Here is a 19,298-nt window from a genome sequence, read left to right as displayed (position 1 = left end):
AGAAATACTGTATTCCAAAGTAGAAAGGAAGTTCATTTCTTTTTCCTCCCACCCCTCTCTATTCCTTTTAGGTGATGTATCTCCAGTGCACATGAATCCCATTTCACAGTCCCAGTTCGTTCCTTTGGCAGAAGTCTTGTGTTGTGCTATATCTGATATGAATGCAGCTCAACTTACCGTTACACAGGAAACCTTACTGGATCAGCTGGGGAAACATTACCCAGGTAATCTGTTAAATCATGGGTTGTTGACACTTCACATAAACATTGGACTCAAGGGGGTTTGCAGCTAGCAGAGTGAAAGAATGCATGCTGTCTGGGACCAGGAAAGCAATTAGAATTCCCTTTGTAAATCAGCAGATGAAAAACAAAACACAGGATCTAAGTGTTCTAACTCACACTGCATTACAAATCTGGGCTGCCAGCTTGCAGTCATCCAAATTCATGGGGGTTGGGGGGAATTAGATATCAGGAGCATAAAGATGGTTGTGTGAAAACAATGTGGGCAAAGAATATACCAGATGAGCAAACCTACATGATGCATGTGTTTGTCACAGTAACACTTTCCATTTTCAGTATATTATATTTACATCCAAAAACATATAAGTAGTCTTTAGTGTGTGTGATTTTCTTTTTTTAAAAAAGATCCCTCATTAGGCAGCACCCAACTTTCCTTCACACTTGAGCACAGGAATGAAAAGCCTGCGTCCCTCCATACTTTGTTGGATTTCATCTCCTATCAGCTGCAGCCAGCGCAGCCAATGGTCAGAGATGGGAGCTGTAGTTTAACAACATCTGGGGGGCCACAGGTTGTGTTCCCCTACCCCAGCTTTAGCATGAGTGAGAAACAGAACCCAGGATGAAGCAGTGCAGATATGAGATGGGTTGATTCTCAGCGGCTGAAACCACTAGAGATGGAGCAGATCCATACACCTCTTTTTACTTCCCCCTCATCAGAATGAATGGCAGCCATTCTGTGTGGCAAAAGTAGCATGCTGGAGACAGCGGTAAATACCAGCACTTAATGGCCTGCCCTTGTACACTTTGTGTCTGCAGCATGGAGAGCATGCAAGGACCTCCCCACAAGAGACTCCTGTGTCAGTCTTCCTTCCATGTATGTCCCACACATGGTAATTGCAGGCAGTTTGCTGATTTACAAATAAATGGATGTTATGAGGCTTCACCTTTACAAATCACCCTTTGCTGAACTGGAGCGGTAAACTTGCCTTTTGCTTAGTCTAATTGAGGAAAATGAAGTTGTGGGAGGTGGCTCATATTAAAACAATGAGTTTAGCTACATCTGTGCAGAATGCGCCTTTCCCTCCTGGACTGTGGCAGAAATCAGAACATGACTGCACTTCCACTTTTGGGTCCAAGCACTTTTCTTGGCTGCAAATATATTGGTAAACTGCCAATTCTGCACTTCGCTTTGCTTTGTTGTACTGCAATGTACTGCTCACACTCTTGAGTCAAAATTTGCTACTAATCTGAAGGGAATTGTAGGATGTCAATGCTGAGTAAGCCCCCTTTGCCCTACTAAGCGTGTTTGCTTCTTAACCCTAAAAATGGCTCAGTAATTTGTGTGGGAGGGGTTTCACTAGCCATGCTGGGGACTCCAATGAGCCTGTAAGGATTGATGACGGATTTTGTCTGCAGGTCACGCATTTGAAAAACCTTCGGTTTGGAAGCATTCTAAATGAGTATTTTATTGTTCATGTTTTGAAGCAACCCCTTTAGTGTGTATTTGCTGCCCCCTCTTGTCCAACCAGGAGAAGGCATATTGCCTTTAGCATTAAAGGAAGACAATTGTTCCATATAAAAATCTATGGTGCATCCATATGAATAAGTTAAAGTCAGAAATCAGTTAGCTGTAAGCAATCCCCCCCCCCCTTTCCATTTGGAAAAATATTGGGGCTGCAGTTGTATGTACACTTACTCAGGAATGATTCCCATAAAACACAACAGTAATTTCTTCTGAGAAAGCACACACTGGAGCAGGCTATAACAGTGGTTTACAGCATAAATTTGTTCTGACCCAGAAATGTGGTAAGAGTTATAAACTATTTTTCATATTGACTATGCCACAGAAATGACTAATATTATACTATCATCCCTTTTATTCTAGGTATTGCAACTCCCACGCATGATATTCTATATAGTACACTTGGGATGCTAATTAAAGAACGGAAGATATATCACACTGGGGAAGGATATTTCATAGTGACCCCAAATACATATTTTATCTGTAATAATGCTATGAAAAACAACAAGAGGGTCCTTTTGGAAGATAATTGCCCTCAAGAGCCTTCTGTTACATACCTTGTAAGCGTGGAAGATGCTGCAGAACTTCTACAAAATAATTTCCCTATTGCATCCCATTGCAGATCCTGCCATTGTTTCCCTGGGCAGACTGCAGTCAATGAGCAACATGTCAGCCCTCAGCCTATTGGGAAAAGTCAAAAAGGGTCTTGTGAATCCAGATTTTCAGTTCAGAATCAGGCCACCAATACACTTGTTGAGAACCGTTCTTGTGGAGCTGCTCACTATATGCAGTCGGGGAAAGAGAAGGAGAAGATTAAGAAGTTCGGTCTTAGCCTTTTCTGGCGCAACACTTCCAAGAAAGAAAAACCAAAAAAAGTGCACACTTCATTTTCCGCCCAGTTTCCTCCTGAAGAATGGCCAGTCAGGGATGAAGATAATTTGGATAATATCCCACGTGATGTTGAACATGAAATTATCAAACGCATCAACCCTGTGCTGACTGTCGACAACTTAACCAAGCACACTGCACTGATGCAGAAAATAGAGGAGCAGAAAAAATATATCAGTAAAGGAACCTCTACAGAAGTGTTGACAATGAAACACAAACATCTTCCCAAAGGGTTCACTCAGAAAAAACAAAATAAAGCTGCAAAGCATCGCAAGAAACTGCAGTCCAACAAAGAAAAGCACGTTAATAAGTCATCAAGGGAGTTTAAAAGTGATGACCAAATACCAGCTAATAGCAAACTGGAAAACTGCATTGAACATCCATCATCTTGTATTACAAATGAAACTATAGTTTGCAATCAGCAGTTGTGTGAGGATGCAATCAACGTTGAATCTCACTTTATATACAAAAAAGAAGTTACCAATCCATTTAAAGATATTTCTTGTAAAGGGAATAGGTCAGCGAAAGGACATAGGAGTCAGAAAAACTACGATGTAAAGTTCGGAGCTCCAAGATCAGAGAAGAATTTCCCACAGTCCTGGTCTCTGGATTCCTCAAGAACCGTGGACTGTAAAGCTAAGCAGTCAGTCAGCATCAAATGTGATGCTGAAGACGACAAAATGAAACAGTTAAATTACCTACAATGCAAGGTTTTACAAAAAGAAGTCAAATATAGTTGTCTGGAGGAAAGTGCAGCTGGCAAAGGTAATTTGCATAGAAGGGCAGCCCCAAAAAGTATGGAGATGCAGGCAGTGTCTAACACTTCTGCTGCATTTGTGGATGAAGCAGTAGTGGAGAAAATGCATCCTCAGAACTCCAGTCAAACTCACCAGTGTGATCAAACTGGCTTGCTGGGTCAAACAGCACACCAACTAACTGATACCCATCTTCCCAGTGAGGCAGATGCTCAACAATTTAAACAATCTGAAAATATTGTTGCTCACAGACAAAATGACAATTTAAAGAGTGAGTGTACTAACATGAACAAATGGCTTGAGTCTGTTAACCCACAAAATGAAAGATTCACTTATGATAAACCGACTCCGTATCAAGAATTGGATGATGGTAACACTTGTAGTTCTCTATATCATGGTGATGAAGAGCAACATGATGTGGATTTGTCCAAGCTGCAATCCAGCCAACTCCCATATAATTCTTCAGATACAGGGAAGTGGAACAGCATAGAACAAGAACTGAGCTCAACTGTGTTGGGAAATGGAAATGTTAATTCTCATTTCTCAAGGTACAGAATTGATACAGACGGGGTTGGTCCCTGTGAGTGTGAAGAAAATGAATTCCTTGGTTTTTCTAGATCTAAGGATAGCTTAAAAGAGTATCAGAAGATGAGCCTAGAAGGAGGAAGTTGTGTGTGCCACCAGCTATCTCAGTTTGCCTACAAAAGCAATGAAGAGCGAGAGGATGTTTATGAACGTGGGCAGACACCTGATACTGCTGAACCCTGTTTGTTTGATTTCTATGATGTGCATGAGGCAGAGACCAGAGTTTGGCAGAAGTCAGTAAATGAAGTGGGTGGAAAATTAGCATCCTTGATGCTGCCACCAAAAGGCTGGGAAATTAAGACAAATGATACGAGAAAGCAACATTTGTTGGATAAAACTGATGCTGCAGTTCTAGATCAGTGTGTCCAGTATGAGCAAAACCACTTGGAAGGGACGGGAAACCACAGCATAACAGGAGACAGCGGGATAGATTCTCCAAGGTAAGAACAACTGTTACAAGTGACTTTCTTAAACACAAAGAATGTTAATGGTATTTCTTGTACACATATGTGAATCGTACTTTAAGGGGTTTTTTAACAGGGCCTTCAGCTGTGCACTGGAAAATGCAGATTGCCTATTGGCATAGATAACTCTCAACTCTGTTCACATGGGCCTTTCAGGACCTTGCAAGGCTGGGAAAGCACAGTCCTATAATGAAACATGGCATTTTCCTTGTCCTTGAATGCAAGGAGTCCTCATGAATGCTTGGATACCTTTGCCCACTTAAACAACCTTTTAAATACAATGCTCTAATTGTCACATGTGTGTATGAATGGTCAAATCATGTATACCACTACCAAATTCTGAATGGCAAAGGTAGGCGATTGTATTCAGTCAGTCCTGATGTAAGGGACCTTACGACATGCCCAAGTGTCTGCAGGTGGTAGTACAGAGTACTCTTACTGCAGCACAGCAAGTGGAAGAAGTCCTCTTCTCAGTACTGTCACTGTACACTTCCTTCTGTTGCTCAGGAACAGCACTGATAAAGAAAAGCGGAAATCGGGTATTACAGGAAGGCAAGAAAAGGCCAGGAAAAATATCCCAGTAAGTGGGTCTGGGTAAACTGTCGAGTTAAATGATGTATACTATCCTTCACCAACCTGGTGCCCTCCAGATGTTTTTGGCTGTGGCTGATGGGAGTTGTAGTCCAAAACATCAGGAGGGCATCAGGTTGGTGAAGGATGATGTATAAGGAACACTTGCTGGCTGCATCGTATTATGACTCCATATTCCTTACCCTTCAATTGAAATAAATAGTATAATTTCCATAATATTCTTGAGCTGATTCAAAATAAAGATGACTTTTTTGTACTTGTTTAGCCACCCAGTATTTCTTTTGGTAATTTATGGAGAAATAAGTCACTCTGAATGTTTGAATATGGAAAAATAGGTTTCTTATTTAATCTTCTGTTTTACAAAATAATAATTTTTAGAACACAAAGTCTGGCATCTGCAAATTCTGCCATCTTAGATGGACTGAAGAAAAGACGAAGTTTTCTCATGAACTTGGAAGGCATAGAGAAGACTATACATAATGGAAAGACTCTGACACGAAGCTCCTTGCTTCAGTTGACTCCAGTCATGAACGTTTAATTTTTCTTATCAGGTTTTGATAATTCCTTTGTAAATATGTTAATATATTTACTGTAAATTCTTTGAACTGTCATATACATTAAAGTAGGTAAGATCATTATATTCTCGTAATAAGATGTATTAAAACTTTGTAATAAGCATTTTTTCAGTGACTTTTTCTAATGTTTTATTTCTAGTAATAAATTATATTACAGAATTGATGATCTCAAGTTGCACTTCATTCCAATTGTCTCCACAAACCATTTAGGATGCCAACTTGTTCCAAGAGTCCTATGACTGTGCTAGATCAGTCCAAGCAATGATCCTAAGGGTATTTACTGATGCACCTCAAACCAGGAGTTAGTGCACACGCATGCACACAAACACACACCCTTAGCTGTGGAGTGATGATGGCCACTGGCTCAGATGCGTTTTAAAGGGAATTAGGCAAATTCACAGGGTACAAGTCTAGCTGATTTTAGCCACAACAGTTAACTAGAATATCTATGTTCAGAGGCAGTGTATCTGAATACCAGCTGCTTAGGACATACAGTATAGAAGAGAGCTGTTGCCTGGTTGGTTACTGTGGGAAGCAGTAGGATGCTGGACTAGATTTGTCTCTGAGAAATTCTTAAGATTCCTAAGGTATCATTAGAATCAGGTCAGCTTAGGAAATACATGATCCTAAAAAAAGAGCCAACTCCAAGGGGCTGAGGGGTCTTCACCCCCCAAATATAATATTTGAGAGGACCAGCCCCCCCCCCAAAGTTGATGGGCATTGCCATTCAAACTGTGTGTGTGCCTCACCCTGTGATTCAATTATGCGGGGCAGGGCTTACCTGGGCCCTCCATATTTTATTCAAGTTGGCCCCCCTGCTCTGGGCATATGCAGAGTGCAAATTCTTCAGCGAAGCGGGGGGCGTTTCCTTACCAAAACCCTACTGATTTTAAAGTTTAGACTTTCGGTTACTTTAAAGCGTGGGAAGTGGGGTGGTGGTGGTGGCTGCAGCACATAATCGAGAAGTGTGTGTGGGGGGGTGCCAGCCCAGTTTGATTCAGCCAACTTGCCACATATCTCTCTGCAAATTCTTTTCACCGCTGAGATTTACTGCTCGGCCTCCGGCAGCAGCGACAGAACTCGGGCCAGAGGGAAATGGTGCTGAACGGTACGGAAACCTTTCGGCTTCACCCCCGAGGCCGCCCTCTCGCCTGCCACCTAGTGCGGCGGCGACAGCAGAGCCAACGCTGAGAAAGACGGCGATGACTCACCGAGGGGGGGAGTGTCCGTTTACCGCGCTTCACCTCAGGGGAGGCGGAGCAGCGGGAGCTGCTAGCCGGGGACAGTCGCACTCGCCGCCTGGGAATGGGCTGCCTCGGCCGCTGCCTCACGCAGCACTGCGCCCGCTCGCCGGCCCTGCAGGCTTTGGGCCTCGTCCGCTCCCGGGCTTTGCCCTCCTCCCGCGCCACCAGCGCCCGCTCGGCTTCCTCAGCCCCGGGCCTCCCCACGCTTCGCTCCCCCTGTTGGCGGGGCTGGGCCTGGCCAAGAGCCGCCTCCCGCAGCCAAGCGCCGCCTCGCTTTCTCGTCAGCAGCGCCGCCGGGGCGGGGCTCTTTCCTTTTACCCCGGCGTCGGCCTTGAGCAGCCGCTTGTGCCACCACCTCAGCGGAGAAGAGTCCCAGGAAATGCCCGCAGCCCCCCGGCCAGACTACGAGAGCGAGGACGAGATGGAGCCCCGCACCCCGGTGGACGCCGAGGCCGCCCTGGAGGGCAGCGGCAAGAAGCGCAAGGTATCCGGGGAGAGGGAGAAGGGGAGAAGACGCCGGGCCGGCTGGGCCTCGTGGCCGCGAGTGGAGAGGCGAGCCGGGCCCGGGAGGAGGAGGAGGAGGAGCCAAAGGCGGCTTCTCTTCCTCAGCCGCGGCCCTCGGCGGCCGCGTAGTCGAATTCTCGCTTCTCGGGAGCGCAAGAGCGCGTGGGGGCGAGCCGCTGCCACGCGGCTGCCTTTAACAACGTGGGCCTCGCCAGTCTTGCTTCGCTCCTCCAACTCCCCCCCCCCGGCCGAAATTATTTATTTTTTTAAAAAAAACCCAAGCACTCCTAATCTTATTTATTTATTTTTTAAAAGGGGAAGTGCTTCTTCACGCAGCGCATAGTTTGTAACTGCGCGACTCGCGCTCTCAGGAGGCAGTGAGGATGGCCGCCAACTTGGATGGCTTTCTGAGAGGATTATGCAACGGGAGGATAAAGCTATCCATGGCTACTGGGCACGGTGGCCAAGCTCGGCCTCCCCAGTTGGAGCCAGCAGCGTTTCTGAAGGCCGGTTGCTGGAAACCACGGGAGGGGAGAGCGCCCTTGTGCTCCTGCTCTGTTCCCTGGTTTCCCGCGGGTGTTTGCTTGGCCACTGTGAGAGCAGGATCCTGGATTAGATGGGCCATTGGCCTGATCCAGCAGGCTCTTTATGCTCTTAGTTACTTGCGTGTAATTCGAAAGATGCATGGTTGAGCTGCATTGTAGTGTAAGCAGTACGTTATTATTATTGTTTATTAAGTTTGTTATTCACTTTATCTTGCCAAACAAGCAAACAAACCAACCCCCCACGTAGATACATTAAAGCCAGGGTGAGGGTTACATAAAAGAAAATCTACTTGTAAAAGGCAACGGAAGTAAGCCTCACTGAGGTCAGTGGGACTTTACATAAGGATGTAATTGCATACAAACACAATGAACTGCATAGCTTCAAATAATATAGGGGGAAATGTGTTTTTCCATGCCGGGGAGGGGTAGATATGTCTGTGCATATTAATTTGAGGTTGTTTGTTTATTGTAGAAGGATAAAAAAGATAAATCTAAAAAGCATAAAATGAAAATTAAAGAAACACCAACAGAGGAGAATGAACTGTCTGATACAGAATTGGAACCACCCAAACCAAAGAAAAGTAAGAAAAAGAAAGAAGTTTTTGATGACATTGAAGTCATAATTGCGGAACACAATACAACACCCTCTGCCACTAATGGGGTTGGCAACTCAAAAAAGCAGGGTAATACTGAAGAATCAAATACGGAATGTGAGAGTGACCAAGATCAGGTGAGATGATACCTTCAGACCTTTCATTTTGTATACTTAATTTCAGTGGAATTTCAGTGCAGAAGTTGGGAAAGGTAAGTGTATTAACCCATGTACTGAGGCAAGGTGTAGTCATAATTCCTTTTCCAAGCACAATTCAATGTGTTGATACTTAATTTTTGAATCCTAACTTGGTTTGGAACTTGGATACATGAAGGAATTCCTTTCTGTGTTTCCATGCTCAGGGGCTTAGGTTATCTGTTATCTTTGTGCCATCGCTACCTGAAATGTAGATTGCAATGAGAAAAAGTACCTCCTTGGTGTGACACCCTGTTAATGTAAACTTGCTCTACAGGGAGGCTTTCCTGGTGACAACTTTATAATCATTTTGTCACCAGATGAAGACTTTTTAAACTTCTCCCAGACTCTTTAGGTTCCAAGTTTCAACTGTTTCAATTACTTATATCAATTGCTGGTTTTAATTGTGATGTTTCATTTTTTGTTATTGTAAATACTTTATGGTGGTGTTTTTTTGTGGGTCACCCTGGGAAACAACATTTATTTAAGATATTGCCTGAAGGGAAGTATAGATGAAATAATAATAATTAAAAGTAGAATGTACCTCATATTTTCATTTCCCAGTCTAGTCCACACATCTGTTTTCCAGCATTGGAAAGTTCTGTCCAAATATTCCATACATTGGAGATGCAAGGGCATTTTGTTAACTTTGGGACTTCCAGGTGCACAGACCCAAGGGTTTGGGTAAACAAGCTGAAGGCGTCCATTTTCTGAGTTCAATTTGAGGATAAAGGGTCTTGTTCTTGTAGATGCTATGGCAAAAAATACTCTTAACGTAGGGGTGGCTAACTCCTAAATTGACTAAAATTACAGTAAAACACCAGAGTAGGAAAAACAGTAACATCAAGATGAGTAGCACCAGACACATTTAAAAAGAGCTCAGCTGATGTTTAAAAGGTTGACAATGAAAAGACATAAGAGTAAATGTTTGGGGAGCATCCCTAGCAAAAGTCCCACAATTGAGGTGATGCAGTCAAAATGTCTGTGGTTGCTTTAGAAGGTGGGGTACCCAGAAGAAGGTCTCTAACACAGAACGCTGCTGTCAATCAATGTAAATACTGAGATAGATGGACCAGTGGTCTGATTCACAATGATGTAGCTTCTGATGTTCATAACATACATCAAGTTTGGAGGCTAGCAGACTTTGTATGAGGAACTTAAAATAATTTCCTTTATGAATTGTCACGTGGTTCCCTTTCAAGTATGTGCAGTCTCTGAGCCACATCAGTGTCTTGCCCTTGTTTAGCTTTTGTTGATAAATTATGTCTGTTGACAATGCACTTTCAATATAATAGGCTTTCTGTAAGTGTTTTGTGCTGAGGTTTCTGTTCTTTTCTTGTTCATCTATACTACAAGTTTATGAAAGCCTTATGTACAGAATATCATTGTATCTCTTGCCTTCCATTCCTTATTTTCCCCCAAGATGTTTGAATCTGTGAAAACATTTACCAGATATATTAAACACTTTTCCTTTTGGCGCTTCTAGCACTTTTTGGAATATTTTAAATTGATTTTCTGTAACTAATCTTTTGCATTAAAAAAATCCTAACAGGAATTGACTGAAGAGCAAAAGGAAGGAGACTTTGCCAACTTTAATCTCTCTAAAGCAACAATTGACCTTCTCAAAGGTAGGTTCTTTAAATGTTTACAGTCTGAAGCAGAACACTCCTCCTCTCTCCCCCCCCCCCCCCGCCCATTTTCATCTTGCTCTCATCAGGACTGGTTATTTCATTATGTCTTAGAACAGTGGCTGAGCAATAGTAGATGAGATTCCATGTAAGTGGAGAATGATGCACATTGGAACAATAGTCAAAATTTACAAATACCCTGATGCATTCTAATTTGGCTGTGAACACCAAGGAGAGAGATCTCAGAATCATAGCTGTTTCCTCCACTATTTAAATAAAAACACTTGAATTACTTTCATGCTATGAATTGGGTTCTTTTCGTATAAGCAATTGTCAGCTGTTGAATAATGATTTTACATATTTCTATATAAAAGCCTTAACTGTATTCTTCCACAGCCCGTGGAGTTACCTACCTGTTTCCAGTTCAAGTAAAGACTTACAAGCATATTTCTGATGGTAAAGATGTGATAGCCCAAGCTCGGACTGGAACTGGGAAAACCTTCTCTTTTGCCATTCCTTTAATTGAAAAACTTCAGGGAGATCCCCAGGAAAGAAAAAGAGGCCGCACACCAAAGGTGAGTGAAACTGACTTTTGCTTCTTCCCCCTCCCCTGCTGCCGCCCCCACATGCCCCCAGATGTGCTCCACAAAGTTGGGAGACCCTCCAGAGCAGATTGGGCAGGTAGGAGGAGGAGATTTTCACCTATGCAGCTCTGAATATCTTCCACCATGTATAATAGCGTATGTTCAAGTAAAAATAAACTTGCAAAAATTCTGAAGATTTAAATAAAAGAATATTTCAGCCTATACGTTTACAACACTCAAATAACACTAACTGCATTTCAACAAAATATTTAGGTTTTGGTCCTCACTCCAACCAGAGAGTTGGCAATGCAAGTAGCCAGAGACTTCAAAGATGTCACAAGGAAACTCACTGTGGCTTGCTTCTATGGAGGAACAGCATACAATGGACAACGTAAGAAATCACAACAGTGTTTTTTTTGCGGTAGTAGCACTTTAAAGAAAGAAAGAAAGAAGGTTATCTGTGTGATTAAGAAGAAAACAAAATTAAAATGTGAAGAAATGGTGTTACCTTTAGATTAGGCTCTATTATTGCTTGTTACATAAATGTTAGCATTGGTGGTGTGTTATTAGGTGCTAAAGATACATTCACTCTATATCCCTGCTTTTTTAAAAAAGTACTTTTTAAAAAAACTGAAGTGGTACTGGTCCCCCTTTCAAACAAAACAGAACACAACAGTCTGAAGTAAAGTCAAACCTTGGCTCCCGAATGCCTCCGTTAACATACATTTCGGCTCCCGAACACCGAAAACCCGGAAGTAAGTGTTCTGGTTTTCGAACGTCTTTTGGAAGCTGAATGTCCGATGCCAATTGGAAGCTGTGCCTTAGTTTTCGAATGGTTTCGAGAGTCGAACAGGCTGCCAAAACTGATTACGTTCAACAACCGAGGTTTGACTGTACTTTACTGTTTCACTTTTCTTGTGTTCAGAGGTGTGTGGTGAAACTTGAAGCTTACCTATAGGAAATCAGTGTTGCTTAATAGCTAGGAAGGGATATAAAAAACTGAAGAAAATAATTACAGCTCCGTCCTATCTATTTTTACTTGGGTGGAACTAACTTCCACTGTATTCAGTGCAGCTCATTCTCAGGTTAAGTAAGCATAGGATGGCAGTCTTAGATTATATCTTAAAGCAAAGGGATTAATGGAAGCACTGACAAATGTCCAAATGAATAAAGTTACACATTTTGGAGAGTAGCATGCCTGAAGGTTTGGGGCTCTACCAAAGTAGTTCCTGCAAACATTGTCGTAGATATGATCATGTGTCACAGGAAACAGTTTTTTAGAAATGTGCTGTTTCCTGTGACACATGGCATTTTGTCACAATTCGTGAAACTAATTCTTCAGCAATTTAATACATAATCAACATTAACTTTCCTTCTCAGTTGATCTTATGCGTAATGGCATTGACATCCTGGTTGGGACTCCAGGTCGAATTAAAGACCATCTTCAAAATAACAAATTGGACATTTCCAATCTAAAGCATGTTGTCCTGGATGAAGTTGACCAGATGTTGGACATGGGATTTGCAGAACAAGTAGAGGAAATTTTAGCATATGCTTATAAAAAAGGTAACTACTTCTTCTGTTCACCTGTCATGTCAAGCCATAGAGCTCTTTTGTATATGGATCTGTTTGCTCTGCAGACACTGTGCAGTCCACCTTAGTCTCTCACCTGAATTGAAAGTACTATGGAGCATTGGTCAATCTGTAGTGGAGGATTAAATTTGAAAGCAATTTAGTCTTAGTCTCTTTCAGTGTCAGAGGACTTTAAATATAATTTGAGTCCAGTGCATAATATAGCATATAAATGAAAAAATGAGCTATATGTACATTGGGTTAAAATTATTATACTTTATTTTTAGATATAAAAGTTATTTTTAAGTATTTTGAAATACCCAGTGTCACACATTCCTTCTAAAAGGGAATGATGCTCTAAAAAGGTTTGGTATGGGGTTGTGTTCCTAATGGCATTTCAATATTTTTTTTAATTGGAGCTTATTAAAAGTAGAACAGGAAAATGCTCACAGGTAAAGCATGAGACATTGGATATACAAGACATGTGCATTCATTTGGGTTTCTATTTTATACTCTGCATCTGCTTCTGTTGAATAGTAATACCTTGAGTGCACATGTTGAGAATTATCAGGAAGTAAGAGTGCACAAATGTTAATGTAATTTCTTCACTTATTCTGAATGGCGTTTTGCCTCTATTATGGATACGATGATTATAGATTTTCCTTTATTTTTAATCATGGAAATTAGTTTAATTGCTTTAACTTTGTATGACACAATATTTGTTTTGTGTTAAAGATTCTGAAGACAATCCACAGACGTTACTCTTTTCTGCAACTTGCCCGCATTGGGTTTATGATGTAGCAAAGAAATACATGAAATCTAGATATGAGCAAATTGATCTTATTGGAAAGAAGACTCAAAAGACTGCAATGAATGTAGAAGTAAGTAATTTCTTCCAGTGAAACAAGATTAAATTTGTGTGTACCAAGTGTAATTCTTTTCTTTAAAAAGCAAGCAAACCCACAGTAAAGATAATTGGGTTGGATCCAAAGTTGGTTATACTTCGGTTAAACAGAAATCAATTGCATTTAAGTCATAACTTATGGCCCACTCCTAGGCATGTCAACTTAGAAACAAGTCATACTGAATTCACTGGGGCTTACTCCCAGGTAAACAGGGCTAAGATTCCAGCCTAACTTGTACCATTGATTTTAGTGGGATGAATGTTCAACTAATTTAGCCTTTAGTCATAGCTTATTTTATTGCTAACCAGCATTAATTTCATTTTCTGACAGCATTTGGCTATTGAATGTCATTGGTCCCAGAGAGCTGCAGTCATTGGAGACGTTATTCAAGTCTACAGTGGTAGTCATGGACGTACCATCATATTTTGTGAGACCAAAAAAGAAGCAACTGAACTGGCCCTGAATGCCTCAATAAAACAGGTGCAATGACCCTCATTTCTGTAAAGGATTGCTACAAATTCAACTTAGCTTGAGCTGACTGTGGGAAAGGGTGTCTTGCTGAAGTGGATGCCATTTTGGCAGCCTCACAGTGCAAGTATCCTGTTTTCTGCATGAATGTATTCATGCAGCTATGGATATTTTGGACATCACACTTTTCATGTAAAGGGGGGAAAATAGAAAATGGGTATGTCAGAATTCAGGGAAAATATTCTCTTGCATCCAAGATCTGTCAATGCTCATTTAAATTGCTTTTGGGGTGGGAAGGAAACTGATCCTTGTCATTTGTCACTTCTGCCAATAATCTCCCATTAACGCTGTTTTATGTACTTAGGATGCACAGTCTTTACATGGTGACATTCCACAAAAGCAGAGAGAAGTTACACTGAAAGGCTTTCGCAATGGATCATTTGGAGTTCTGGTTGCAACCAATGTAGCTGCCCGAGGTTTAGATATCCCAGAGGTTGATCTGGTGATACAAAGTTCACCACCAAAGGTAAATTACTAGTTCATAGTGGAAAGGAGAGAACCCCCTTTAATTGTATGTTCATGCTGCAGACCAGAGGTAGCTTACTTAAAGTGACACACAACAATGGATGCCACATGTAGTGTTTTGTGCAATCTGTCTTTCATTTTGCATAGCTAAGCGCTCTTGCATGTCAGTAAATGTGAATGTTTGGCTTCTCTGTAGCTTTTTCGTAAGATTAATATAAGCATTTCCCACGACTTTTCATTTGTGAAGGATGTAGAGTCCTATATTCATCGTTCTGGGCGCACAGGTCGAGCTGGCCGAACTGGGATGTGCATCTGTTTCTATCAGCGCAAGGAAGATTATCAGCTGAGACAAGTAGAACAAAAAGCGGTAATTATCATCTTCCAACTTTTTTGTGTCATTTATATGTTGGATATCTAAGCCATTGGCATGTGTCTCCAAGGGTGGCTTTTCACTTGAATAATGTACATACTCTTACTCTTATTTTCAGGGGATTACATTTAAACGTGTGGGTGTTCCTACAGCAACGGACATTATTAAGGCTTCCAGTAAAGATGCTCTCAGGTACTTCATTCTTTGTTTATATTTTGAACTTAATGCAGCGTCCAGCGCATGTCACGAGTTTCCATTAACCATATCTGTCCAAGATCAGATCAGGATATTGACTTAATGAAGACAGATTACAGATTCTGCTTCACAGCCTTCTATTTTAGCTCACAAGAACAGTAGCACTGTTGCACATTTTTGTTTTTCTGCAGCATGATAATCAGCACTTTTGTCAGCTGTGGAGAGTATGTATGTGGGTGTGTACTGATTTGATCTGAATTTGTCAGGAAAAACCAAGAAACAAATTACTGGAGGCATACGGGGAAGTTTGGGTAATAATCTAGAGGTTGCATCCAACTGGTCTTCCCCCTCTCTGTTCTCCATGCTCCTCACAAGGCTGATGCAGAGTTTTGGGGAGTGAGGGGACTCGCCTCAACAACATGGGGAGAGGAAAATGATTTATCTACCCACTTCTGTTGTAGTTCAGCATATACTGTTGAGTGGAGCTCCCTAAACCTCTGGAGAATCCTTTTGTAGAAGGCAAAGTGGGAAGAGGAGAAGATTATGCAAGTCACCTTCTGTCAGCCATTGGATACAACCCTAGAATTCCAAAGCTGCAATCCTGTACATGTTCTGAAGTAAGCCCCCAAAATAGTGGGGTTTGCTCTCCGGTACGTGTATTCAGGATTGCAGCCTTGTTTAAGCTTCAGTATCTCCTGTGTTATAAAATGTACACTTCTCATTTCAGCAGTTTACATGACACTGACTAATCTTTTGCTCAGATCTTTGGATTCCGTTCCTCCATCTGCCATTGACCACTTCAGACAGGCAGCTGAACGGCTGATAGAGGAAAAGGGGGCAGTGGAAGCTCTGGCTGCCGCACTGGCTCATATTTCTGGAGCTACTGCCATTGAACAGCGTTCTTTGCTCAACTCGGATGCGGTAAATATGGCATGCAGTTGCATAACATTTATATAGTCTATATAAGATCTATTTTAAGGATTATCCTAGTCAAACTTTCCTGATAGGACTCTCCATTATCTGGGTGAGAACACAGCAAAACTGCCACACCCAAAAGGTCACACACACACACCCAACATACTGAATGTACCAATACATTTTCTTTTTGACAAAGGACTAGCCAGTGTGGTATAATGGTTAGAGTGTTGGACTGGGACTTGGGAGGGTTCAAGTCCCCACAGGCCATACAGTTCACTCAGTGACGTTGGGTGAGTCACTGCCTTTCAGCCTAGCCTACCTCACAGGGTTGTTGTGGGGATTAAATGGGAGAGGACCACATACACCACCTTGAACTTGGAGAAAAAGATGGGATATAAATGCAACAAACTAAGTAAATGAACAAATAATATTTGAGCCATAATTAAGTGATCGTGCATGGGCCTTGTGATTCCTTCTTTGGCGGGGGATCTTTTCCTACCACCACCACCAAGGATAAAGCACACACATTCATAGACATTGAATTTTGTGATGGCAACAATATTAACTACTGTTAAGGTTATCCAGGATTCCCTTTTAACTGGAATTTGAATGCTGCTTATATCTGCACTGGCCCTAATTGTATGACTGGCCTCCCAATGAGGATGTATTAAGGAAATTAAATATAGATTGGATTTATAAAAGCTAAACAGTCTATTTGGTAGTTTCACTGAATTATTGTGGAACCCTTTTTGTACCCTATGTTGTTTTTATTAATCATCAAATTCTTATACCTCACCCTTCATCTGTGGATCTTAAGGCGGTTCACAGCATAAAAATACAAGATAAAAACACAAAACACAATAAAAACAAGAAACAAAACAATAACCCCAACTCCCTCTCAAAAACACAATATATAGGATGTCAGTCAGACAAAAGCCTAGTTGAATGGGAATGTTTTCACTTAGTGCCTAAAGTTGTATAATGAAGGTGCCAGGAGAATCTCCTCAGGGAAAGCATTCCACAAACAGAGATTCAACAGATCTTCCCAGTATAAAGGCCCTGTCGTGCATCACCCCCTACGTTGACAACACCAACAAGGCCTTCCCTTATTGTAAGGTCCAAATATGGTTGATATTGGGGAAGGCACTCTATTAGATACTTGGGCCCCAAGCCACTTAGAGCTTTATATATGCTAGTACTCTACTAACACCTTGAATTTGGCCTGGTAGTTCACTGACAGCCAGTGGTGCTTTCAGGATTGGTAGCACATGTTCTTATCAGGCTGCCCCACTTACAACCTAGCAGCCATTAGTTGTAATGTAAAGACCTTTATCAAAAACTCTTAACAATTAACCAGTTATATCCCTCTGCTGTTACTGTAAATGTCAATTGCTGCTTGCTTTTTTAAAGGGTTTTGTGACCATGACACTTCAGTGTTCAGTAGAAATGCACACCATTGGCTATGCTTGGCGAGGTCTGAAAGAACAGCTGGGTGAGGACATTGACAGCAAAGTGTCCCGAATGCGCTTTCTTAAGGGGAAGACGGTAAGAAATATTGACCTAGACATTTTGTAGGTATTTGCTAGTTGAGCATTTTATGGTATTTGGTTTTCCTCATCTGTTCTGATAAACATGCAAAGCACAGGTTTTGCACTTGAAAACCAAAATGGTATTGGTGAAATGATTTGAGGATGAATTTTATAATTGGAGTTAGTGTTGTTGTAGGATAGAACATATTATGTTGGAAATATACAGAGTTGAATCATCACTTTTATGTGGCTGTGAATAAGTCCTAGCTCTCTAACATTTTAAATAGAAACATTATGTACTCTAGAATTACTATGAATAAGGATTACAGAGCATGTTGTAACATTCATAAAATGTTTGGAAGTGTTATTTGATCTGCTTTATAAGTGACGGAATAAAATACAAGCACTTCTTTGTGTAGACTTCATATATTTGCAGGAAATTTTTCAAGTACTGTACAGTTATTACTTCTGTTAATGTTAATGGCTGACAAATCCTTTCTTCCTTCTCCATTTGACTTGTGTTTAGTTATTGAAAAACCAGCCATCTGTGTTTGTCCTCATCAAACTAGTAGCCTTTTCTGGTTCTTAATGCTGGTCTGTAAAATACTTGGCCTTCGCCAGTACCTGAACTATTCACTTAAACGCTGCTCTATAATTTTTTTGTACAAATCAAATGCCGGCACTTTGTCAGGCACTTACTGTTGCATCTTAATATGTGAACTAATAAGTTTGCCTTCTTCAAAGTGTTGCAGATTTCTTTGTTTAATGCCTGACGGTCAGTGTCTCTCTCTTGTATTCAGGGTGTGTGCTTTGATATTCCTGTTGCTGAACTAAATAAAGTACAGGTGAGAAATTGCTACTTAATGGATTTTTAAGTTTTTTCCACTTTATTATTAATACATAAATGAAGAAATATGAGCTGCTATCATTATAAAAACATTAAATTGGAAATGTTGCATTTTAGGAAGGAAGAAATTGGTTTAAGAAATTTAATCAAGGGGTGAAATGGAACCTGATAGTTTCTACTCTTCTTTATCATTAAATATTTCTTGTCTGAAATTCCATTCCATTCAGAGCAACACCATCACGTGGTTAAAACATGTATTTTATCAGATTATGTCCAATAACTAGAGGCAGTGTAATTAACTTTTCAATGGCTGAATAACATTTATAAAGTGTTATCTAAACCATTGTTTCCCAAACTTGGGTTTCCAGCTGTTTTTGGTCTATAGTTCCCATCATCCCTGGCCACTGGTCTTGCTGGCTAGAGATGATGGGAGTTATAGTTCAAAAGCAGCTGGAAGCCCAAGTTTGGGAAACTGATTTAAACACTAAAGTAAGAAACATGGCTTCTTTTTTTACAGAAATGCTTGCTTTTGGAAGTTTTGAAACTTTCCTTTAAACCAACTTTTGTTGGTCATTGTATGGAAGAAACATAGGAGGAAATAACAGGTTACCTTGAGGTGTCAAGAGGCAATATAACAATACTTTTCTTAACTTACTTTGATGCCTAGGTGGGGGGTGGGAATCTTCCATGTAGCTCAGAAAACTTCTATCCATTTATTTTATGTGATGTTTGCAAATACTGGTTTGTAAATTCAGTGCTGATTGTAGAGATAACAAAAAAATTGTTTTTTATTAGCAAACATGGCAGGATACAAGACGCTGGCAACTTTCTGTGGCAACAGAATTGCCCGAGCTTGAAGAATCACGTGACAGCGGCCGAAGTGGTGGCTCGGATTTCAGGAATGGAAGGCGAGGTGGCGGCTCCAACAGGCATGACAGATTCAGAAACAGGGGCCAAAAAAGAAGCCATAGCCGGGCTTTTTGATCATTTGTTAATATGTTATACACAGCTGGGACTAAATCACTTGTTTTATCAGAAGTAAAGTTGGTTACACTTTC

General features: G+C 41.1%; 2 protein-coding genes and 1 long non-coding RNA gene across 4 annotated transcripts in view; 2 read left to right on the top strand and 1 right to left on the bottom strand.

The window, feature by feature from the left end:
• Nucleotides 1-5,778, top strand: part of STOX1 (storkhead box 1) — a 20,230-nt gene extending 14,452 nt beyond the window's left edge. For both annotated transcript variants that reach the window (XM_028729446.2, XM_028729447.2), the window contains 3 exons: nt 72-224; nt 2,125-4,429; nt 5,423-5,778. In XM_028729446.2, the coding sequence (XP_028585279.2) occupies nt 72-224; nt 2,125-4,429; nt 5,423-5,582 (2,618 nt within the window). In that variant the 3' untranslated portion in view covers nt 5,583-5,778. The remainder of the gene's footprint in view (nt 1-71; nt 225-2,124; nt 4,430-5,422) is intronic.
• Nucleotides 1,952-6,970, bottom strand: LOC114597196 (uncharacterized). The gene is made up of 3 exons (XR_003706743.2): nt 6,831-6,970; nt 4,893-4,968; nt 1,952-2,542 (listed from the first exon to the last, which is right to left on the bottom strand). It is a non-coding gene; the product is annotated as an uncharacterized LOC114597196 (long non-coding RNA).
• On the top strand, nt 6,910-19,298 carry LOC114597195 (nucleolar RNA helicase 2). The gene is made up of 15 exons (XM_028729448.2): nt 6,910-7,347; nt 8,385-8,642; nt 10,252-10,327; nt 10,724-10,902; nt 11,185-11,302; nt 12,292-12,477; nt 13,219-13,364; nt 13,719-13,868; nt 14,221-14,382; nt 14,629-14,748; nt 14,870-14,943; nt 15,708-15,867; nt 17,275-17,409; nt 18,194-18,238; nt 19,036-19,298. Exons 1-15 carry the CDS (start codon nt 6,925-6,927, stop codon nt 19,222-19,224), a joined length of 2,421 nt encoding a protein of 806 aa, XP_028585281.2. The 5' UTR covers nt 6,910-6,924; the 3' UTR covers nt 19,225-19,298.

Source organism: Podarcis muralis, chromosome 6, assembly GCF_964188315.1.
Source record: "Podarcis muralis chromosome 6, rPodMur119.hap1.1, whole genome shotgun sequence".
Lineage (NCBI taxonomy): Eukaryota > Metazoa > Chordata > Lepidosauria > Squamata > Lacertidae > Podarcis > Podarcis muralis.
This window is presented reverse-complemented; position numbering and strand designations above follow the sequence as displayed.